This window comes from Lactuca virosa, chromosome 2 (genome assembly GCF_052849685.1).
Source record: "Lactuca virosa cultivar CGN04683 chromosome 2, Lactuca_virosa_CGN04683_v6, whole genome shotgun sequence".
NCBI classification, from domain to species: Eukaryota; Viridiplantae; Streptophyta; class Magnoliopsida; order Asterales; family Asteraceae; genus Lactuca; species Lactuca virosa.
The window spans coordinates 311,962,157-311,987,904 of NC_136427.1; the positions used below are offsets into that span (position 1 = coordinate 311,962,157).

A 25,748-nucleotide genomic window follows, 5' to 3' on the forward strand; every position below is an offset into this window, starting at 1 on the left:
GATAGTGTAAATACCTGCATGGTTGGGTTTAACTTTCCCATCCTTCACATCTTGCTGGTACTTTGGGCAGTTCCGCTTCCAATGTGACTTTTCATGGCAATAGAAGCATTCAGCCTCTTTTGGGTCAGAAGAAGGAGTGACAAAACCTTTCTTGGTTCCACTTGAAGAAGAGCCATCAAGGGTCCTAGCCTTGGTACCCTTCGAAGAGCTCTTCCTCTTCTTCCCTCGACCTTTCCCGATTGCCAAAACCGGGGCGGAGTTTGGAGTAGGAGTGTTAACAACCGACTTACCCTTAAGCCCTGTTTTTGCGGTCTTGAGGAGTCCCTGAAGTTTGCTGAGTGTGACCTCTTCCTTATTCATGTGATATGTCATGCGGAATTGATCATAGCACGATGGTAAGGAGTGCAAAATGATATCTATTGCAAGCTCCTCAGGGAAGTTCACATTAAGCTTCAGCAACCGATCCACATACCTTTGCATTTTCTGCATGTGGCTCGTGACGGATTCCCCGTCCTTTATCATGGTTGTAATGATAGAGCATATGATTTCATACCTCTTTTGTCGTGCACTTTGATGGTATCTTTCCATCAGATCTTGGTGCATTTCAAAAGGGTAGAAGTCCTCATAGGACTTTTGGAGTTCCGTTGTCATGGTGGCCAACATGATGCATGCCACTTTTGTAGCATCCCTTTCATGTGCCCGGAAGTCAGCGATCTCCTGGGGAGTTGCAGTGGTCTCATCAATCTCCTTAAGCTCCTTGTCAAGGATATATTCTTTGTCCTCGTAGCGGGTAATCATCCTGATGTTTCTGATCCATTCATTGAAGTTGGATCCATCAAAAGTGACTTTCCCACACAAGTTCATAAGGGTAAAGGAGCCATTAGGATTAGAGCCAGAAGCAGCATTGTTTGAAGACATCTGAAAGAAGAGAACAAGATTAGTTTAGATATTAAGAGAGTCCTTAATAAAACACCCAAATGTAATATTAAGGCTAGAATCCAATCACAATATATTATAACTTAGAAGATGTATGCCGTAATCCAAGCTATAACATATTTGAAAGGTAGGTGAATGACGATTCACCAATTTCCACCATGAAAAACGAAATATAGATATTAGGTTTTTAATTGGTTCTTGGAAATTCCTAGATTCTTTTGAGATTCAATGAACTTTTCAAAGGCATGTTCCAATCTCAAATGTGCCCTCCAAGTTTTGTGACTGGGATACCGAGGATCACAAAACGAGGTGTGAAGTAACCATGCAAATCACTTGGTACACTTAATGTTTATTACTCAATCGATGTGCCGGTTAACCACACGAGCTCCACCGACCTATAATAAACTTTAAGTCACCCTTTACCTTCCTTGTTAAGTCCAAGTTAGTGTGCCGGTTAACCACACGAGCTCCACTAACGACTTAAACAAAGTGTAAAGTGTAATTTCATGGATTAGCACCTTATTCACATTTTCCTAAAGTAACTAAGATTGGGAATTTAATAAAAGCATTTAGTTACTTTATAATATTCATCATACTTTTAATGAGAATTTATAAGTCCTTGTCTTACCCGTTCGGCTAACGACCCTCCACCGATCAAGGAAGCGGTGGGTGAGAGTGGACACCCATTAAGTTGCCATTTTATAGGCAACAACCTTATACGCCCCTTATAGACCGGCTTCGTGAATGAGGCGTACTAGCGGTAAGACGACTTGATCTTACATATATATATATATATATATATATATATATATATATATATATATATATATATATATATATATTAGTAGCTTATAATATAATAAAGTATAAGGGTTGAATTTTAACTTTTAAAATTCTAAGGGTTGGAACTAAAGTTTTAATCAAGACTTTACTTGTTCCAAAACTTGAGGGCAAGTTTTGTAAACTTCCAAAACTTTTCATTTCTTATAACTTATGAATTAATGGAGTAATAAAAATGAAGACTCTTCATTTTTATAACTCTTGTGTTCTTTTAATGGCTTTAATAAAAGTGAGACTTTTGGTTTTCCATAACTTGAGAACAAGTTATGGACTCCATTAAAACACATTATGATCATGAATTAAACTACCATGAAGGTTACAAACAATTCCTATGATCATCTAATATTCATAAGTTCAAGAACATGAATATGAACACTTTCAAGAATCAAAAATTACACTTAAAAAAACTTGTAATTTTGATAATTGCCATTGTAAATGGATTAGCATAAAGATTACACCATCTAAAACAAGTTTTAAAACACCAAAACAGTTTAGGGTAATGTTTCTAGTCCATTTCCAGCAATAAATGTCGAAATTCTGAAAACTGCAGCCTCTACTCGTCGAGTGCAAGAACAGACTCGACGAGTAACTTGCACAAAAAAAACAACAAACAAACCTAGGCTCTGATACCACTGATGGGATTTGAGCATTCTAATACTTCCTAAGTGTACATGCAACCCTAATAACCTTGGATCTATGTTTGTCTAATTATCATGCAAAGTTGAATTCCAAGGTTATATTCCTATCCAGCATACATGGGGAACATTTTTAACTTGAATGAAAGATAGAATAACTTACCTTGTTGTTGATTATGATCCTTGAAACCTTGTGAGCCTAGCACCCCAAGTGTGATGCCTCAAATGCTTCACACAACACCAAATGCAAAGGAGTAAACTTTGAGAGAATCTTACACTTGCAAAATCGGCTCTAGCCCTCTTATTTCTTAGTGTCGCCGATTTTGGGGAGAACACCTTGGTTTATATAGTGTGTTGCATTAGGTAAACCCTAATGTAACATGACTCTTCATTTCATGATCCATGGGTTAACTCCATGGAGCATCCTATGGGTGGAACCCAACTTGATAATCCATGGAGCCTCTTAGCCCACTATATAAGATATGGAAGATTTACATAATCTACCCATATATTTAATTAGTTATATTTTGATCACTTAATTAATTCTAAATTAATTCTTGATCAAACTAATTAAATAATATTATTAATATATTAGAACTTATAATATATTAATAAACCATAAGTGTTATTTCTCTCATTATAGTTTATCCAATTGCATGGTGCCATGCAACCCAAATGGACCATGTCGGGTCGGGTCAAGTACATACCAGGAATAGTTATGGACTTAGACACCTTATCCAACACATATATGTATCACTAGCGCCAATTTATTGAGCTAAAGGGGTCCTTATATAGTGTGCACATTAGGGTTACACCATGTAACTCATGACTTTACCCATTCCTTATGCTCCATGGGTTTTAACCTCCATGGAGTATCCATGGGTCACCACATGGGTTAAACCTAACATAAGGAATCATGGATCATAAGCCCACATATATAAGAATGAATGATTTACACAATCAATCCCCATATATTTAATTAGTCTCTTTTTGATCACTAAATTAAGTCCAAATTTATTCTTGATCAATACTAATTAAATAACATGATTTCATATTAATATATTAGAACTTATAATATATTAGTATGTCACAAATGTCCTCTTCTCATAAAACGGTCTATCCAAATGTTCCAATGTCATGCAACCCAAATGGACCATGTCGGGTCGGGTCAAGTACATACCAAATATAGTTATGGACTTAGACACTAATCCAACACCAACCACCTCCTAACATTACCATTTCCGCAACAAGTGTTCTATGGCCCAAACCTTGGTTATTATACACCTTATAATAACTCAATTGTGCAAGCGCATACCGTAGCCCAACAGTACAATTTGCAAGGCATGTTGTCTATTCCAAACCAAGATTGTTTAACGCGCAGCGTGACATCTCCGTTCTCCAAAGAACTGCTAGACTACGAAATTCCAAACACAGCTAAACTCCTCAATCTTAAAACCTACAATGGAACCACAGATTCGGACAGCCACATCGATACATACGAATGGACGATGACGTCACTCAAGCTGGACGAACGATTCTGGTGCACATACTTTCTGACAACTCTGGACGACAACGCCGGAACATGGTTCAAAACGCTCCGACCAGGAAGCATATATAACTTTGTGCAAGTGAAATACCTATTCCTCACAAACTTCATGCAACTACGGAAGTAAAAAGGCGACTTACACTCCATTATCAGCTGCAAACAAAAAGAAGGGGAAAAGATAAGAGAATATTTCACGAGGTTCACGAACGCCACGTTGGATGTCCTAGGGCACGACGAAGGCTTAATAGCAGGAGCCTTCACGTGGGGACTCTTGTCGGGCCCTCTATCCCAAAAGCTTATGGGCAAGAAATCGCAGACATTGGCCGAACTGAAAGAAAATGTGGAACGATATTTGAGACAAGAGGAAGGGGAAGCAACGAAACAGACATACTTGAACGCCATGACCACCACCACAAAGCGCCATAGTCCGCCTCATGCAGAGGCACAAGGCGAGAACAGGCATTTTGGGTGAGGAAAACGCTTGCAGGGGCGTTTTAGGCCATTCACCAGGGATACAGGCGGGGCCGACGACCAGACATCTATGTGGTCGCAGACAAGCAGCAGCAAACAAAAGTAGCGAAGGGACGTTTCTGCGAATACCATAAGAGCAAAACGCATGACACCACCAATTGTTCGGTGTTGAAGAGAGAAATGGAGGAAAAGCAGCTAAAGGGAAACCTCATCGAGGTAGCGCGGAGCCTCCGCGCCAAATTTGACGCTGATAACGCTAAGGATGCAACAAAAGAGCATGCCCAACCCAGGGAAATCCTCATGATACGAGCTAAGCGGGAGCGACAAGACGAACAGGACGACCTGGAAAGACTCACCACGACGATGCAATGGCTCACATTTTCAATGAGAGACCCTCGACCCAAAGGCTGAAAGGGAGACAACCCGCTCATAATCCAAGGGTCCATTAAGAACGTAACAATCCATAGGGTGTACATCGACACAGGCAGCTCGGCGGACATCATCTACGAACATTGCTTCCGTCTCCTCCCCGACAGATGGAAGGAGAACCTCAAGCCCGCCACAGGGAGGCTCGTGGGTTTTACAGGGCATAACTTGTGCCCCATAGGCACAATTCACCTGCCTCTCACACTGACCAGCCATGACAAGCAGCGAAGGAAGACGACTCTAATCGACTTCATAGTAATACGACACCCAGCAGAGCATAACATCATTATGGGGAGGACAGCTCTACTCAAGCTTGCAGCAATTCCGTCAACAATGCACGTGATCGTAAAATTCAGCACCACCGAAGGGCCAGGCACAGTCCTCGCGACCCCACCAAAGGAACTGCAATGTTTCGAGGTCATGCGACCGGCAGAAATAGCACAAAAAAGCAAAAAGGCACGGGTCGAGTCAACAAACGGGAAATAATTCATCCACGAAGAATACCCAGATCAGCCGGTCAGCATCGGCAGTAACCTCCCTGAACCAGCTAGGCACGCGATGATCAGCCTTTTAAAACAATATAAACACGTATGAGCTATCTAAGGAAAGGTGTATGAGTTTGAGAAGCTTTGATAAAAGGCTTATCAAATCATCTCGTATCAAAAATATGAACTTTCGTTAAGAATTTCAATAAGTATTGTTTTCTAGAAGTTCAACTGATTTCTGGATATATGTCAAGGCTAGTGGGAGCATAAAAGTTATGTTGGTATGGATATAATCATCATGTTAGTGGGAGCATGATTATTATTTTAAGTGTTGCAAGTTAGCAATATTAATTATAGAAAACAAAAGTTTCAATTCGCAAAGTTGAAGAGGTTGAAAAGTTGTTTTTGCTATAATTAAGGGAGAGGAACTTATACTTCATTTCAAATCTAAAAGCTTAGATCGAGAAATTTTAATCAAATTTAGTCAAAAGACATATATGAATGATATGTTGAAAAGATTCAACATAAGGAAATGATGGGTTTTATGCATAAGAACAATCCTATGTGTTCATACAAACCCTAATGCTTGGATCTAGGTTTCTCTATTGTACATGCTTTGAATCCAAGACTTGCAAACCCTAATCTAGTATACATAATATCAAAATAACAAATAACATCATATCTAGATGTTTACCTCTTCAATAGTATCTTGAATCTTCTTTTCTTGAGCTTAGAATCACAATTGTAATTCCTCTAATGGATCACAAACACCACACAAGCAAGAAGGCAATTATGAGAGAGGAGAGATGATGCTAAAATCGGCCCTAGGGTTTCTCTTGGGAACCAGTGGCCGAAAATTGAAGCCTTTGGGTCTTATTTATACTGTAGGGTGCTAGGGTTTCAGTCTAAACCCTAATGGATAGCTTAGCCACCACGCAGCCCAAGGAACCTTCTGGAATGAGGCCTTGGACGAAAATATGATGATCCTTCATCATAATTTCGTTCCCCATTAGTCCATTAGGTTTCCCAGCCCAAAACTCAACTATCACACATTTGACAGTTTATGCCCCCTTTATTTAATTAATCTCTTTTAGTCACCAAATTAATTCCTAATTAATTTATGACTAATACTAATTAAATAAATATGATTTCTCCTTTAATATATTATTCTTATAATATATTAATAAACCATAATATCCTCTCTCTCATATCAAATTACCTTGTCAAGTTGCTTTGGTGAAGGCAACCCAAAAGGACCATGCACAACCGGGTCAAGTACATACCAAATATAGTTACGGGCTTAGACACTAATCCAACAGTCTCCCACTTGGATAAGTCTAGTAACTATATCTCACATACGACTTCAGAATCCGATTAGCAATCATAGCTCTTATACGATTCTGTCAACTCTGATCAAAATCATGTCCTTCAGATAAGGGATCGTATAATCCTCTATTCTAGATATCATGCTGACAATACTCGTTGTCCAGCATTTTGTTTCTCGATCTCTGATTCGTTCGACATAGAATTCAGTTGAACACATCAACCTCATCCTGACCGGCCTCGACACATAAGTCAAACCAAATCATCGAGTGGCCAAGATATCGCTTTTATCCTCTTAGAATAAAAGGAACAGATAAACTTCGACTTATATGCTTTTATTATCTACTAGCTAAGTTACACACAATAATACGTTTTATAACATCAAGTTACTGATGCGTTTTTCGTATTATCAATATATAATCAACTAGCAAACAATAACCATATCTCTAGGTTTTAAGATTATATGATATTATCATCTTACGATCACTTATGATAACATTCAAGAAGTGATACTAGCAAGTGCGGGTTTATTCCAATGCTCAAAACATATTTCATAAGCACTCATAAACTTCGTAGCAAACCTTTGCTATGTCTAAAACCTTCCAAACAATCTACAAACAAATTTATGACAATCTTCTTTCATATCTACTTCCAACATATGAGCGATTGTGGACTGTTCGAACAATCTTATTATTCAGGAAGTCAAAACATGCAAAATTTGGAAATAACAGATAAATTATCAACACAAGATAGTAACTTTCTTATAAATAACACACCTTTATTTAATCATCAAAATGTTGAATACAAAATTATCCATTACAAATTTCCTACCTATCTAATCTAAACTAATATCGTCCTTTAGCCCAACGCTCCTAGCGTGCTTCAAATGCTTTACCCTACTCAGTCCCTTCGTAAGGGGATCTGCTGGGTTATCTTCTGACGATACCCTCTTCACAACGAGGAGTCCCTCTTCTACCCGATGTCTAATAAAATGGTATTTCCTGTCGATATGTCGAGATCTGCCATGATCCCTTGGTTCCTTGGTCAAGGCAACCGCTCCTTCATTATCACAGAAAATTTCCATGGGCTCCTTTATGGATGGCATAACTCCAAGGTCTCCTATGAAGTTCTTCAACCATATAGCCTCCTTTGACGCTTCGATTGCCGCAATGTACTCTGATTCGCACGTTGAATCAGCTACGGTCTCTTGCTTGGAACTTTTCCAAGTCACTGCTCCTCCATTCAGGGTAAAGACCCAGCCTGACTGCGATCGGTAATTATCCGTATCCGTCTGAAAGCTAGCGTCACTGTACCCTCGCACCCTTAAGTCATCACTCCCACCTAGGACTAGAAACCATTCCTTGGTCCTTCGTAGGTACTTAAGAATATTCTTGACAGCAATCCAATGTGCTCTACCAGGGTTCCCTTGATATCTGCTGACCATGCTCAAAGCGAAGGCCACATCAGGGCGAGTACAGGTCATAGCGTACATAATCGAGCCAACTGCGGAAGCGTAAGGTACTCGGCTCATATCAGCTATCTATGCCTTTGTACTCGGGCTCTGAGTCTTACTCAGTTTGGTATTGCATTGGACTGGTAACTCCCCTTTCTTGGAATTTTCCATACTAAAACGTTTTAGCACCTTTTCCAAGTATGTATCCTGACTGAGTCCTATCAGTCTCTTACTTCTGTCTCTCACTATCCTTATTCCCAGAATATACGAAGCCTCTCTGAGGTCCTTCATAGCGAAACACTTCCCAAGCCAGGACTTGACCTCCTGCAAGGTTGGGATGTCGTTTCCTATGAGCAGTATGTCATCGACATACAATACGAGGAAGCTCACTATACTCCCACTGGCCTTGACATATACACATGACTCATCTTCGCTTCGCAGAAAGCCAAACTCTTTGACCTTCTCGTCAAAACAAAGATTCCATCTGCGAGATGCTTGCTTTAATCCATAAATGGATTTCTCAAGCTTGCACACTCTATTTGGGTGCTTCGCATCGACAAAACCCTCTGGCTGATTCATGTAAACATCTTCAGCCAACTTCCCATTTAGGAAAGCAGTTTTTACGTCCATCTGCCAAATTTCATAATCATGAAACGCAGCTATTGCGAGCATTACCCTAATAGACTTTATCTTAGCAACTGGTGAGAAGGTCTCATCATAGTCAACTCCAGGAGTTTGAGTAAAGCCTTTCGCGACCAATCGCGCTTTATAAGTGTGCACTTTCCCATCCATGTTTGTCTTCTTCTTGAAGATCCACTTGCACCCGACTGTCTTACGACCTGGTACATTATCAACCAAATTCCAAACTTGGTTGTCATACATGGACTGAATCTCGCTGTCCATTGCCTCTTTCCATTTAGCAGACTCTGGGCCTGTCATGGCTTCCTTATAGCTATTAGGTTCGTCCAGATTTATTAGTGTACTATCACTAATAACGTATCCCCGTCAGTAGTAATATGGAAACCATAAAACTGGGGTGGAATACTAACTCTTTTCGAACGTCTAAGAGGTAAGGACTGGTCAATTGGTTCAACAGGAGTTTCCTCCTCAGGTTGCATGCCAGTGTCAGAGGTTCCTTCATCTCCTGACTCTTGAAGCTCTTCAGGTCAATCTGACTCCCACTGTCTCCTTGACTTATGAGTTCTCTCTCTCTGAAAACCCCTCTCCTAGCAACAAAGACAACATTGTCACTTGGTCTATAGAAGAGATAGCCAAAAGACTTCTGTGGGTAGCCGATGAAATAACACTTCTCACTACGAGGTTCTAGCTTGTCGTGAGTCTCTCGTCTTACGAAAGCTTCACAACCCCAAACCTTGATATGTGCTAACGAGGGAGCTTTCCCTGTCCACATCTCGTGAGGTGTTTTTGCAACCTTCTTGGTGCGAACTAAGTTAAGGATATGGGCGGCAGTCTCTAAGGCATACCCCCAGAATGAGATTGGTAACGAAGCACGACTCATCATAGAACGAACCATGTCCAATAAGGTTCGATTACGTCTCTCAGCCACACCATTCAATTGTGGCGTTCTAGGAGGCGTCAATTGCGAAACTATTCCGCATTCTTTTAGATAGTCGTGAAACTCAAGACTTAGGTACTCTCCTCCTCGATCAGATCGAAGCATCTTGATTTTCCTGCCCAACTGATTCTCCACTTCATTCTTGAACTCTTTGAACTTTTCAAAGGTTTCTGACTTCTGCTTGATTAAGTAGATATATCCATATCTGCTATAATCGTCTGTAAAAGTCACGTAGAAGCGATATGCGTCCCTTGTGGTGGATCTAAAGGGTCCACATACATCTGTATGTATGAGATCCAATACACCCTCACCCCTCTCACATGAGCCAGTAAAGGGTGACTTGGTCATCTTCCCAAGTAAACAAGACTCACACACGTCATCGTCCCTAAGGTCGAATGACTCCAAGACTCCATCCTTTTGGAGTTGGGCTATGCGTTTCTTGTTAACATGGACAAGGCGACAATGCCACAAGCATGCTTTGTCCAAACTTGTGGACGAATCAATATTCAAAACATCATTTCCTAAATTATCTATAACTAACACAGATTCATAAATCCCATTACAAGGTAATGCATTGAAATAAAAGACACCATTCAAATAAGCATTAATAGAACCATTATTATTATCAAACGAATATCTGAAACCTTGTCTAAACAATCCATGAAAAGAAATGATGTTTCTTGCCATATCTGGCGAATAGCAACAATTATTTAAATCTAGCCCTAACCCATTACTCAACACTAAGGAATAAACTTCGATCTTGGTTACTGGTGAAGACTTCTTGTTTCCCATGATCAAGTTTATCCTTCCATGCTCCACTTCCCTACCTTTTCTTAGCCCCTGCAAATCAGAACAAATGTGGTAACCACATCCAATATCAAGGACCCATGAAGTAGCAAGTGATGAGTTATTAGATTTAATTAAATACATACCTGCGAAGGTGGGCTTTATCTTCCCATCCTTAATGTCCTGCAGATACTTTGGGCAGCTTCGTTTCCAGTGGCCCTTCTGGTGGCAATAGAAGCACTCTGCTTCCTTGGGGTCAGAAGAGGGCTTAATAGAACCTACTTTGGTCCTACTAGAAGAGGAACCATCTTGGGTCTTACCCTTATGGTGGCTCTTAGAAGGAGCCTTCCTTTTCTTTCCCTTTCCTTGGCCAATTGCCAACACAGGAGCAACTACAGTAGAGGATGATGCAATAGATTTGTACTTGAGGTTGCTCTCAGCTGTCCTCAGGAGCCCTTGAAGCTTACTTAGGGTGACCTCTTCCTTATTCACGTGGTAGGTCATTCTGAACTGGTTGTAGCAGGAAGGCAAGGAGTGGAGGATGATGTCGATAGCCAAATCCTCATCAAACTTAACATTAAGTTTGAGAAGACGATCAACATACCTTTGCATTCTTTGCAAATGAGCAGTCAGGGATTCTCCACTCCCCATCCTAGCGGTGATCATGTTGGTGATGATCTCATAGCGCTCTTGCCTCGCGCTATGGTGGTACCTGTCCAGCAAATCTTGATGCATCTCATATGGATACATGTCCTCATAGGACTTTTGGAGTTCGAGGTTCATGGTGGCCAACATGATGCAATGAATTTTCGTTGCATCACGCTCGTGGGCCTCAAAGGCGGCCATCTCTTCAGGAGTAGCTTCTTCTGGGTTGATCTTCTCTAGGTTCTCGTCGAGGACATATTCTTTGTCCTCGTAATGAGTTATCATGCGAATGTATCTCATCCACTCGTTGAAGTTCGAGCCATCAAATGTCACATTTTGACACAGGTTCATCAATGAGAATGACCCAGAAGTGTTGTTGTTTGCGTTTGCGTTAGACATCTGAAATAGAAAGAAACAAAGTTTGATTAGAAATGAATCCCCAATTAAACACCCAGATGAGAAATTAGGGCTAGGATCCAACAACATTATTTACAACTTAGAAAAGGGATGCCGTAATCTAAAAGTAAATAATTTGAAGGTAAGTGAATGACGATTCACTAATTTTCACCATGAAAAACGAAAAGAGATTAAGTTTTAAATGTATTTGAAAATTCCTAGATTTCTTTTGAGATTCATTGAACATTTCAATGGCATGTTTAAATCTCGATATGCACTTCAAATTTGCGACTGGGATGCCGAGAATCGCAAACAAGTTGTGAATAACCATGCGAATCAACATGGTGCACCCAATGTCTCTATCACCTAATCAATGTGCTGGTTAGCCACGCACGCTCCATTGATCTATGATAAACATCGAGCCACCCTTTGTCACCAATGTCAATCCCAAATTAGTGTGCCGGTTAGCCACGCATGCTCCAGTAACGTTTGACAGGGGTACAAAGTGTAATTCCATGGAATAGCATCATTTTCACATTTTACCCTAAAGTAACTAAGATTGGGAATTTATAAAACAATGTAGTTACTTTAATATTTCATTATACTTATAATGAGGAATTAAGTGCCCTATCCTATCCGTTCGGCTAACGACCCTCCACCAGTCAAGCAAGCGGTAGGTGTGAGTGTACACCCATTAAGCGCCATTTTATAGGCAGCAACCTTATACCCACCTTATAGACTGGCTTCGTGAATGAGGTCTACTAGCGATAAGACTAGCTTATTCTTATACATATATATTAATTAATCTTGTAATAATATAATAGTATAGGGTTGAATTTTAAACTTGTAAAATTCTAAGGGTTTGAAATTTTAAATCATTCAAAATTAAACTTTTAATCACAAAATTCAAATTTCAAAACTTGAGGACAAGTTTTGAACTTTTCAAAACACAAGGGATCAAATAACAAATAATATATAAATCAAACAATTAATTTAGTGATTATCTATATTTGACCTAATTCAATTTCTTGCAAGATAAGTTACCCAATTAATACAAATAATCAATTTTAATCATATAAGGAATTTATTATCTAATCAATTGGTAAATATCTTTTGTTTTTGGCAAGGATAGTCTCACAAAATCATTAAAATTCGAATTTTATCAGTAAAAACAGATTAGGCAACTATTCCATAGCAAAAACAGCAAGAAATCCCGATATATCCTCTGTCAGACGATCCGACTCGCCGAGCCACTCATGGACTCGCCGAGTAGGGCTGACTTGCCGAGTACATGAAGTGACTCGCCGAGTCCAGTCGAACAGAAGCTAAAAAAATGATTCTCAGCATACAAACAGTTAAAGCATCACATACAACAGAAACCAATCAAGGCTCTGATACCACTGATGAGTTTTATGCATAAGAATAATCCTATGTGTTCATACAAACCCTAATGCTTGGATCTAGGTTTCTCTATTGTACATGCTTTGAATCCAAGACTTGCAAACCCTGATCTAGCATACATAATATCAAAATAACAAATAACATTAGATCTAGATGTTTACCTCTTCAATAGTATCTTGAATCTTCTTTTCTTGAGCTTAGAATCACAATTGTAATTCCTCTAATGGATCACAAACACCACACACGCAAGAAGGCAATTATGAGAGAGGCGAGATGATGCTAAAATCGGCCCTAGGGTTTCTCTTGGGAACCAGTGGCCGAAAATTGAAGCCTTTGGGTCTTATTTATACTGTAGGGTGCTAGGGTTTCAGTCTAAACCCTAATGGATAGCTTAGCCACCAAGCAGCCCAAGGAACCTTCTGGAATGAGGTCGTGGACGAAAATATGACGATCCTTCATCATAATTTCGTTCCCCCTTAGTCCATTAGGTTTCCCAGCCCAAAACTCAACTATCACACATTTGACAGTTTATGCTCCCTTTATTTAATTAATCTCTTTTAGTCACCAAATTAATTCCTAATTAATTTATGACTAATACTAATTAAATAAATATGATTTCTCCTTTAATATATTATTCTTATAATATATTAATAAACCATAATATCCTCTCTCTCATATCAAATTACCTTGTCAAGTTGCTTTGGTGAAGGCAACCCAAAAGGACCATGCACAACCGGGTCAAGTACATACCAAATATAGTTACGGGCTTAGACACTAATCCAACAGGAAATTCTATATATGACAATATTATGGCAAGAGACTGGTAAAGTATCACGTTTCCATTGTGTATCGTATCCCATACGCTTCGGGTATAGGATCGATTGCATATGCTGTAATATTCGTCTGTTCTGATTTTCCAAATGCCTAGGGCATTAAGAGAGAAAAATGACTAGAACCGGAAATGACTAAAATAATTAAACAACTATCAAGGACAATCTAAGGTTCGCTAAGGGTTGGTCCTTGTGGCAGTTAGAAGTATAGTATTGGATGGAACATATTGACATTATTATAAATTGATAGGATTCTATTTAGAATGTGTTGTCATATTGCAAATATGGAAATGTTTCCATAAATGGGAGTTGGATATCAAGAATCTATGTCTAGATTAGAAACTTTTATGCAAGAAGGATGTTCAAAGGAATGTACTTTGAATGTGAGACTTCATATCTATGGAATTGCCTTGTAACAATCTCAAATAGAGCACTTTGTAATATCATTGTCAAAGTCTTGGTGGCTTTGGTGCTGTGACATTACGAAAGGATCGTTGCATAAAATGTTAGAATCTAACATATTCTAATAATGGCAAGAATTTGGTATTCTTACACTAATAATAAGGATTAGGAGTTGTGAAATGATTATCGTTGAAAATGTGTTCAATTGATCTATTTCATAAAGTAAGGCCCATGGGTAAACGTTGTGTGCATGCTTGGAGCATGGGACAACTGTTGTTATAATTCAAGTAATAAGTTGATTATCCGAAACATTATACAATGAATAATGTGTAATTAATATGGTGACTAAATAAAAGGTGTTTTATTTATACTCAAAAGTTTGGGGCCATATTGGGTTCGATTATTCTTATGTTTCACTTTGCATGTTTTGACTTCCCGAATAATAAGATTATTCAAACCATCCACAGTCGATAAATACTTTGGAAGTAGGTATTGAAGCTAGACTATCATGAATCCGACTGTAGATTGTCTAAAGCGTTTAGACATAGCAAAAATCTGTTGCAGTGTTCATGAGTACTCCTGAAATAAGATTTGAGTATTGGATTAAACCCACACTCACTTGAATCACTTCATGGATTTTATCACGAGTGATTATTGAGACGATAATATCTTATATTCTTGAAACCGAGACATATGAGTTGTAATTTACAAGTCGGTTGCACATTGATAATATGTAAACGCACCAGTAACTTGGTGTTATAAAACATATTGTTGTGTGTGATTCGATGAGTAAATACAAGCGAGCATTTGAGTCAAAGTTTATCCATTCCTTTTACCCAATGTGGTATAAAAGCGATATCTGTGGGCCCCTCGATGATTTAGTGATGACACCAAGCCTGGACTAAGTTGATGTGTTCAATTGTAGTATGTTGTTAGTCGTCATAAATCGGAAATCGGGAAACAATACATGAACAAAGAGTATGATTAAAATCCATGTCTCAGTTCATATGATATCTACAATGGACGAATATACGATCCCTTATCTAAAGGACGCGTTACTGATAAGATCAGAGTTGACAACGGCTTTTGAAAGCTACGATTCCTGATCAACATCTGAAGTCGTGCTTGCAAAATAGTTATTAGACTTATCCAAGTGGGGGACTGTTGAATTAGGTGTCTAAGCCCATAACTATTTTGGTATGTACTTGACCCGATTATGAGCATTGTCCTTTTGGGTTGCCTTCACCATAGCAACTAATATGATGAATTATGGAGAAAGAGGATTTATTATGATTTATTAATATATTATGAGAATAATATATTAAAGTATAAATCATATTATTTAATTAATATTGGTCAAGAATTAATTTAGAATTAATTTTGTGGTCAAAAGTGCTGCCTTGATTCTGGAAGGATCTAAAGGGCTGCTTGGTGGCTAAGCAATCTAATTAGGGTTTTGACTGAAACCCTAGCAACTCACCTATAAAAGGAACCCTAAGGCTCCCAAAATTCGGCCCTATGCTTCCCAAGAGTGCCTTGGGCGAATTTGTGCCTCCTCCTACCTCTCCTAAGTCATCTTGTTGCTAGTGGTGTTTGTGACTCCACTAGAGGTGCAACATTTGAGGCACTAAGCTTTCAAAGGTCAAGGATATTCAAGGAGAACTTGTTATTACTAAATAACAAGAAAGGTAAGATCTAAACCTTAGTTTATATGTCACTTTGATTGTTGTATGCTAGTTCTTAGGATAATTGCTTTGGTATTCAATGTTGTTGTGTTCATAGTAGAAAACCTAGATCAAAGCAATTAGGGTTGCATGTACACCATAAGAATGATGTAATGCTCATAACCCAACAGAAGGACCTGAAACAAAAACTGAAAACCGTAAGCACAAAGCTTAGTGAGTTCCCCCATCATACCACATACCATATAATCACATAACGCCTAGCATATCTGGGTGCTGGTCTCCCCTTCGGTATCTTTCAACCGGTAACTGCCTAGCATATCTGGGTGCTGGTCTCCCATTCGGTCTCTTTCAACCGGTAACTACCTAGCATATCTGGGTGCTGGCCTCCCCTTCGGTCTCTTTCAACCGGTATCCGGAGACTATTTCACCCCTACCACTACCACATAATACCATAGCATATACATATAAATCGTGTACTGCCTAGCATATCTGCGTGTTGGCCTCCCCTTCGGTCTCTTTCAACCGGTAACCGGGGACTATTTCACCCCTACCACTATCACATAATAACATAACATACTAGCACATAAAGCATAACAGATAGTGACATACCATACAATTATCACAAAGACAATCATCTCAACTATAATCAATACTAGTGGGCTGACATTGGTGCCTTCGACCCACTCCTACTGGAGGGTAACTCACCTCATATGTCGTGTAGTAGCTGAACTGCCCTCAGCTCTGGAATCAACTCCTCTTAAACTCCTACACATAAACATCTCCTTTAATTACTCTTTCATACACATAACCCCATTAAGGGTCAACTCTGGTAAAAGTCCAGGTCAAAGTCAACATCTGGTTGACTCAACTCGCTGAGTTGGTCCATCAACTCGCCGAGTTTCATCGATTATACCCTGAAATCGCAACCCAACTCATCGAGTTCTTTCCTATAAAAGGATCAGGACATTTCGCTACAACTCGTCGAGTTCCTTCCTTGAACTCATCAAGTTTTCACCCATACAGACTCGGGATTCTTCGACCCAACTCGTCGAGTTCCTCTATGGACTCGGCGAGTTCTTCAGTCTGTTGAGCCATCTTAATAGATTAAGCTCCTATCCTTCAGATCTGGACTCCACACTTCTTTACACACCGAAAATGTCCTTTTAAGGGTAAAGTTTCCAACTTTACCCATTAATAGCCCTTCTTGATGGGTTTAGCTCAAACCCTAATTATTTAAGACATAAATCTTGACCCAAAAGCCATATATACTTCGAACTAAGGCATACAATCTGAGATCTAGACCCTAGACGTCATTTGAACACGTAAAGTTTCTGCCTTTAACTCCATGCATGGCCCTTTGGGGCTTAAAAGGCCAAAATGACACCTTAAAGCTTGCATGGGGCTTCCATGGCCATAAAGTTTGCACCTTTATGCCATGAAACCCATCCTAGACCCCAGATCTGAAAGAATAATCACTTGGGACGTCCATTTCCCCAAAACTAACATTTTTGGACCAAAAACCCCATAAAAGTGAAATGAAGAGGCCCAAGAAATCATTGAGCACGTTTGAGACTTGCTTACCCGAAAATGCTGCCAATGAAGTGAAGTTTCTGGATCTACTCTCTTCTTCTTGAGTTCTCTAGCTTCCTCTTCTTCCACAAGCTTCAAAAGCACAAGTTTTCTCTCAAAAAAGTCTCACAAGCTCACACAAGGCTATAGGGTTTCGTGGCTAGGGTTTTGGGACTTGGAGGCTGTAAATGAGGCCAACCTTTAGGGATTAATGTGTTTAAATAGGGTGCAAAACCCTGAAATTAGGGTTTCACTCTGCCAACCCTACTCGTCGAGTTGGGGCTCCCAACTCGTCGAGTAGGTTTCTTCACCCGCTTCCCAAAACAATTCCTACTCGACGAGTTTGGGGCCTCCAACTCATCGAGTTCTGATATATAAAAGTGAATAAATTTTATTTAAAATACATACCAGGAACCAGACGTTACATGTGACCTCGTAGATTTGTCTCCGACGTAGAAGCACACTCTCAGAGCAGGTGGTCGGAGCCGATGTTGCATCACTAGAGGCAATAGAAGGCATAAGCTATAAATTTATTTCATTGTTGTTGTTATTGTGTTCATTGATGCTCTTACATACAGATGTTCATTGCTTTTTGTTAGATAAATTTGTATATAAGTGTATGCTAAAGAGGTTGCTGCCCAATTTTGGCCACCTGGGATGCCCTGGAAAGTTAATAGATATTGGTTACAAGGTGAATTGGCTTAAGTTGAGGTTACTTGGATGCTAGAAATTGAGGTTTTTTACTTGAAATTGAAATTGACAAATTTTTCATTGCTATTTAGAGAATTGGAGGTTAAAGTTTGCTTAGTAATTGAGATTACCGAAGTGATCTGGATTTTCAAGTTAAATGTTAAAGTCTTCGGTAGTGTTTGTTCATCTAAGTTATTGTTGGGCTAGTTTCACTCATGAAAGTTTAATGCTATTGATGGGTTGCTCATGAAAGTATATTGTTATTGCTCGTGAAAATCTTTAAAGAATTCTCCATCTAAAGCTCAAGTTCTGTGGTTCTAGTTTCTTGCTCAACATGTCAAAGTCATTTAATGTATTTTGATGCTGTGATACGTTGTAGTTAACATTTTTTTATTCTATTAACTATTAATTTCTAGACTGTCTTTTGGTTTTTGTAATATTAAAAATGCTTTTGTTAAAACAAAGAATTGGTGTCACGATTTGTAAGGAATAAATAAAGTTAAAAATTATTTGTGGGCATTATTTAATCATCTCGCCCAGGACATTAAAAACTAATGAACTGGCCCTGAAAGAAGTCCAAAGTAATATATTGTGACCCACATTTTGAATTAAATGGCCCAAGATGAAATTGTTTAAACCGATTTTTACTTTTCAGCCCAAACTCTTGTCATGTCAAAAGAAAGACTAATCATTGCCTATGCATATCCTTCTTTCTCTCTATTTTCTCCAAACCATACACTCTCTCATCGGCACAATTCTACCGAGTTGCCGAGCTGAACTCGGCATGCCGAGTTTTCGGCGGTTACCGAGTGGGTTGCCAAAGCCACTTTATGATGATTATTGTTTGATCATCTGATGACAACGAGAGTTAGGTGCTGTTTGTTTTTTTAAAAAAACCACTTCAGACCCTTTATTGCTGCGCTGCACAACACTTGACTTTTTCGCAGCTGTTTGTTTTTTAGAAGACTTCTGACTTAAAAACTGCTGTGTGGCGCAACACTAAACCAACTGCTTCAAACCTTTTCACAACTTACTTTAACTTACTGCAGCAGTCTGCAGACGTTAAAAAACAAACAAACATTTTATTAAATGTTGCAGCCGTTTTTTCCACCTCTTCTGATATAGAGGGTTGCAGAGGTGGTCCACAGACTTCAGATATTTTTGCTTCGAAAAAACAAACAGCACGTTAGTTATCTTCGTTTAAAAAGGAACTTGTTGTAGGGAAGGACCCAGCACAGGAGCACCGAGCACGTATTCGTTTCCTAATAATGAATCCAACCACATCGTAAATATATAAAAGCCTAAAAAGTAAAGAAAAGAAAAAAAGAAAAAGAAAAAACCAGAGCGCCAATTTCAGTCGTCTTCTGGGAGATAAGGTTTCTCTCCTGATCCTCCTTCCCTTTTATTTTCTTTCACCGATTGTGTGGCTCACTTTGGCTAACAAGATTTTAATAAAAAACCGAGTTGGGTTTTCATCGATAAACTTTCTTCATAAACCCTAATTAATTTCTGAGCAAATGTCTGCTCTTCAAGCTTTTCTCATCTGTAAACCCCCAATAGTTTCTAATCTAGTGCCTCACTCAAGACGTCTTCAATTTTACCGTATTCACTCTTTTAATTTGGGTTCTTTCCATTCAACAAGTTATCGCAAAAAAATTCGCCCTTTCTTCGCATTGCATCAAGAAAATGTCGATTCGAATTCCAGTCTAGCTTCATCGAGTAATGGTAATCACAATCTGGCACCCGAGTCGGAGGGGCAAGTTATCGATTTTCGAGAGGATGAGGTTTCTAATAGCGAAGAATGTTTGAATGAAGTTGAGGATGAGATAAATGCTGCAGGAGATGAAGTTGGGAGGGAGAAGGGGAAACTACCGTTGCTTGTGTTTTTGATGGGATTTTTCGCGAGGATAAAGCTTGGATTCGAGAAAATGCTGTTATCGGATGGGTTTAGTTGGTGGCCTTTTTGGCGGCAAGACAAGAGATTAGAGCTGTTAATTTCTGAAGCAGACTTGAATCCGAAGGATACTGCGAAACAGAGTGCCTTGTTGGTTGAGCTCAATAAACACAGGTGAAAAAAGCTCAACCTTTTTATCCTGTTTGACTATTATATATTCATATGCGGCTAGTCTTAATAAAGCATCTTATCCTTTGAGTAACTATTAGTTAGTTGCTGTTGTGATATAGTAGGTGTTTTAAACGTAAATACTAAGATAATCATAATCATAATTATAATTATTATTTTCAGTCCGGAATCTGTCATAAGACGTTTTGAGCAGAGGCAATATGCAGTTGACAGTAAAGGAGTTGCAGAATATATTCGAGCTCTGGTAGCCACCAATGCCATTGCTGAATATCTTCCTGATGAGCAATCTGGAAAGCCTTCCAGTCTTCCTGCACTGGTAAGTACATTTTTCCCATTGTTCAGAAGTTATTTCATTCTCCTTTTTTTTTTTTTTTTTTTTTTTTTTTTTTTGTACTTTAGAGTTTAGACACCCCATCTTCTCAACTTTGTTGGTTTACTATCTACTTTCAGTTACAAGAACTGAAGCAAAGGGCATCTGGAAACTTAGACGAGTCATTTTTAAATCCTGGCATATCTGAGAGGCAGCCATTGCATGTAATGATGGTGAGAGTTTATATAAATATTATCTCATGAGCAGTTATTATGTGATTGTTTGATGATTATCTTTCTAATTTTTTGTGTAAAGGGATTCGTGGTCCTACCCAGTTTGAACTTTGAGATTCTTGTGTTTGCAGGTTGATCCAAAAGTGTCAAATAGATCATCACGGTTTGCACAGGAGCTCATCTCCACGATCTTATTCACTGTTGCTATTGGCTTAATGTGGTAAGTGTTTATCTTCAGTTATATGCATATGCCATTTACATGGGTTTGCTTAAACCCGACCCATCTATTTTGATACCTATACAGTTGGTGGAAAAGCATGTCACATGATAATATTTTTATTTTTCTTTTGAATTATTCATGAAATATAGTTGATCTTCCTTGTTCAGGGTAATGGGTGCTGCTGCACTTCAGAAGTATATTGGTGGTTTAGGTGGTATAGGAGCTTCTGGTGTGGGGTCAAGTTCTTCTTACACCCCAAAAGAATCAAATAAAGAAATAGCACCTGAGAAGGTAAAACTTCATCTTCAGTTCTCTTCTGCTTCACATGTGTAGTAAACATTAACCTCACATCATGACAAGTCTGGAATTCAATGTAGAAGTTGTATGGAAGGGAAACTATGAGAGAAAATTTGTAAAAACTTAGGTCTTAATGGGGAAAGCTTCAGTTCCCTGAGTTTCTTTATTAAGTGAGAAAGGAAAACCAGTCTGTAACCTCTGTCATGTGTTATGAATTGGTTTTGTGCAGAATGTGAAAACCTTTAAGGATGTAAAAGGTTGTGATGACGCCAAACAAGAGCTTGAAGAAGTGGTAGAGTACCTCAGAAATCCAGGGAAGTTCACTAGACTTGGCGGGAAGTTGCCAAAGGTTTGTGCTTTCTACATAGTATATGACTTTGTAATTAAGTGAACATTTCACCAGATTTAGGTAATTGATTATTGAAACAAATGTAAAGTAAAATTATCTCTCTAGCTTCATGCAGTTGGTAACTGTAAGAAAATTGATTATTGAAATAAATGTAAAATGAGTCTATCTGATCCTTTTGCAGGGGATACTTTTGACTGGTGCACCTGGAACAGGGAAAACTCTACTTGCCAAGGTAAGCTGTAAAAGATTTTGTATATGTTTCTATTGTTGTTTTTGTGCTTGAATTAACTTTGATTATTTGGTAATGCTACTATGGACAACCATATCTTTTTTCTTCCCTTTTTGGACTTTTAGAATTTGATTCTGTTACTACTACTACATTAAATCAATTTTTATGTTCTGATTATGACAAATTTTAAGGCGATTGCTGGAGAAGCTGGGGTTCCATTTTTCTACCGGGCAGGTTCCGAGTTTGAGGAAATGTAAGTAAAATTTATCACACTTTTATAAAACATAATGCTCGATTGCTTGTGTTGTGTTGTGGGAACAGCTTTATCAATCTTATGCTTTCAATTTGGTTACATGATGACATAGAACAATGAGCACTTGTATCAGAATGATAAATGGTGTGTGTTTCTTTTCCTGTGTTAGGTTTGTTGGTGTGGGTGCTCGGAGGGTGAGATCTTTGTTTCAAGCAGCAAAGAAGAAGGTTTGTCTTAACTTGTCCTTTTTCAGAATCAGAACAGATTTTGGTTATCTTTTACACAGGCTGTTTTAGAGTAAAGATGTTGCTGATTGTTTCAGGCTCCATGCATCATCTTTATTGATGAGATAGATGCTGTTGGATCCACTAGAAAGCAGTGGGAAGGTCATACAAAGAAAACACTTCATCAACTGCTTGTGGAAATGGACGGGTTTGAACAGAATGAGGTACACATGAAAAAGTCAGGTCCTTTATTATTATTATTATTATGCTTGTTACCCCTCTTCTTCAGAATCAGAGCTGTGAACTTAATTTTTATAACAGGGCATAATTTTGATGGCTGCAACAAACTTGCCCGATATTCTTGATCCGGCTTTAACAAGACCTGGTAGATTTGATAGGCATGTAAGTTTTAATATATATATATATATATGTATATATATATATATTTTGTAAGCATCTTTAATGAAATAGGGTGTCATCAACCTTTTGTGAGATGCTAAATACTGATGGAGGTGTTTTCCAGATTGTGGTCCAAAATCCAGATGTGAAGGGTCGTCAAGAGATTTTGGATTTGTATTTACAGGACAAACCACTTGCAGACGATGTTGATGTCAAGGCAATTGCACGTGGTACACCCGGCTTCAATGGTGCTGGTAAGTCAAAATCATGTTTAAGAAATAAATAAAAAGTTACTTCATCATCATCATGACTATTTTTTATTTTTTGCAACGACAGACTTGGCAAATTTGGTGAATGTGGCCGCCATCAAGGCTGCTGTTGAAGGTGCCGAAAAATTAAACGCCGCGCAGTTGGAGTTTGCCAAGGACAGAATAATCATGGGTACAGAGCGCAAAACCATGTTTATATCTGAAGATTCAAAAAAGGTTTTTCTTCCATTATTATTTATTATATTATAATAACACAGACACAGACAAACCTACTTTCACTATTTTATCACTTTACTTTGCCCACTTAACTCTCTTCTGTAGTGAATAGTGATTAAAAACTTAAACCATCATCGACCATATAAAAAACAAATATATCTATATCTATATGTATATATCGATTTAGGGAGACTGAATGGTGACATGTGGATATCCGTTCAGCTGACAGCTTATCACGAGAGTGGGCATGCAATTGTTGCCTTGAATACGGATGGTGCACATCCAATTCACAAGGCAACAATTATGCCACGTGGATCAGCTTTAGGAATGGTGACACAGCTCCCCTCAAATGACGAGACATCCGTAAGCAAAAAGCAATTATTGGCACGTCTTGATGTTTGCATGGGAGGACGTGTTGCAGAAGAGCTTATCTTTGGGCGTGACCATATTACCACCGGTGCTAGTAGCGATCTTCAGTCTGCTACAGAACTTGCTCAATATATGGTAGGTATCTATTTCACCTTGCCTTCATTCCAAAACATGCTATTTCAGCATCATCATCATTATATTTATATGTGCTTCTTCTTATCTTTATCTCTGTTGTGCTTTCTGTCTGAAAGGTATCGTCTTGTGGTATGAGTGATGTGATTGGGCCAATTCATATTAAAGAGCGACCAGGCTCCGAGATGCAATCACGTATCGATGCTGAAGTATGTTTCTAGAATTTCAATGTTTTTTTAGGCTGCGTTTGTTTGTTTGTTAAATGGGACTATTGGTCAAGCTTTTTAGGGCTATTTTTGATGATGAGGTCTTTTGCACAAACGCGAGATAGAGAGAGTCCCAGTTCCATCTTTTTGGGTGGGACAAAAATTGCAACTTTTGTTCCATTAACACCCGTCCCAGCTTTAGTCAAATACAGAATAATCTGTTCTTTCATATCCGTCCTCGTGTCTTGCTGTAACAAACAGGCTAAAAACAGACAAATGATCATTGCTTCTGTTACTGAATTTCAGGTCGTCAAACTCCTAAAAGATGCTTATGAACGTGTGAGATCCTTGCTGAAGAAGGTTTGTTCTATCAAATCTATACTTTTATCTTATGGGCTATATTGCAAGACATTTCAACATACTTTTTGTGTATTATAGCGTGTTACCTTCATTCTTTTTCTTATCAAGACATTTTACTTTCATTTTTTTTTTCTTATTAAGACATTGTACCTTGAAAGAAAATCGTTTTCATTTTGGGTGACATTGCTAGCGCCTATAATTGGGGGTAGTAGATATTTTCAAAAGTAGAATGTTGTAATAGAAAGAAATGGAAGTATGATGGTACAATAAAGAAATAAATGAAAGTAGGTCAGTATATAATACGGCTTAACTTAACCTGTTTAAAATGGTGGTTGTGATTTGTGAAGCACGAGAAGTCGTTGCATGCGCTGGCAAATGCGCTGCTGGAATACGAGACGCTGAATGCAGAAGACATAAAGCGGATTCTGGTCCCGTATAAAGACAAAGAGGGGCAAGGACGCTTTATAGCTGATCAAGACTTGCAACAAGACCAAGGGGAGCTTGTGTTGGCTTAAATCTTAATATTAGTTAATAAATATTAATATAAGTAAGTTGTTAGCAAACACATTTTTTTTTTTTTTTTTTTGATTCAAGTGTAGTAAATCAATGATTGGCAATGGGGGACCATGTACAGTGTTGTATACAAAGCAACTTATTTATAAAAGGATGTTGCTATTCTTTCCCCATTACACCATCCATCATCCATCATCATATTCATAGGCAGCCCCCTCCACTAAATTTATTGCTTTTCTCATTTTGCATGTGAACTTCATTTTCTTTATTATTTTTTTCTATACCAATGGATGTTACAGGCAGGTTACTTGAAGCGTATTTTTTGTTAGAGTAAATAAATTACATGAATGGTTCTTGTGGATTGGAGTAATTTACGTAAATGTTCCTTTTATTATTATTTTTTAACTTAAACAATCCCTATCATATATTTTTGTTATGTGTTTGGTCTATGCCAGACATAAAAATACAAAATTGCCCTTGCAAAATATTTTTATAATTCTTTTTTAGGTTTTATTATTTAATATTTATATGTTATTATTGTAATAATAACCCAAATTATATATATATATATATATATATATATATATATATATATATATATATATAAACCGATTGAGCTTAGCAATAATATACTATTTGGATTTGAGACTTTGTTACAAAACTTTCGTATGTTGGCATGTTTGGTCCATTAATAGATATGATATTTTTTTTTTTGTAAACAAGACTTTTGATTGGTATGAATTGTCATTTTCTTTTGGTATTTTGGAGGGCCACATCTGTTTTACCTTGGGATCATGATATTTACAAATAAAGAAATGTTTCCAGTGTTGTTTCAATAACAAGTTCGTCTCCCTTCTCTAGCAGCAAACCATTGAAGTCGGCAAGAAATCTGAGTTTACTGGATACATTTTTGGAGCAAGAAATTGATTTCCTGCTAGAAGGTTGTTCTTGTTTCGATTTTCAAATGTCTGGGTTTTGAAGTAAGAAATAT

At 38.3% G+C, this 25,748-nt stretch overlaps 1 protein-coding gene across 1 annotated transcript; it reads left to right on the forward strand.

The window, feature by feature from the left end:
* Window positions 1-19,418: 19,418 nt before the first annotated feature.
* On the forward strand, window positions 19,419-24,930 carry FTSH11 (FTSH protease 11). Its single transcript, XM_079081272.1, has 17 exons — window positions 19,419-20,163; window positions 20,341-20,494; window positions 20,629-20,721; window positions 20,853-20,941; window positions 21,109-21,232; window positions 21,468-21,587; window positions 21,769-21,819; window positions 22,008-22,069; window positions 22,239-22,296; window positions 22,392-22,517; window positions 22,615-22,695; window positions 22,817-22,946; window positions 23,029-23,177; window positions 23,400-23,681; window positions 23,798-23,887; window positions 24,191-24,244; window positions 24,592-24,930. Exons 1-17 carry the CDS (start codon window positions 19,613-19,615, stop codon window positions 24,757-24,759), a joined length of 2,382 nt encoding a protein of 793 aa, XP_078937398.1. The 5' UTR covers window positions 19,419-19,612; the 3' UTR covers window positions 24,760-24,930.
* The last annotated feature ends 818 nt before the right edge of the window (window positions 24,931-25,748 follow it).

What these genes read in the sequence shown, in the direction of transcription:
- FTSH11 (XM_079081272.1), top strand. Translation starts at nt 19,613, where the DNA reads ATGTCTGCTCTTCAAGCTTTTCTCATCTGTAAACCCCCAATAGTTTCT. An exon ending in ACGGGTTTGAACAGAATGAG is followed by an intron (nt 22,518 to 22,614) that starts GTACACATGAAA and finishes TTTTTATAACAG; the next exon opens with GGCATAATTTTGATGGCTGC. An exon ending in TATCTGAAGATTCAAAAAAG is followed by an intron (nt 23,178 to 23,399) that starts GTTTTTCTTCCA and finishes ATATCCGTTCAG; the next exon opens with CTGACAGCTTATCACGAGAG.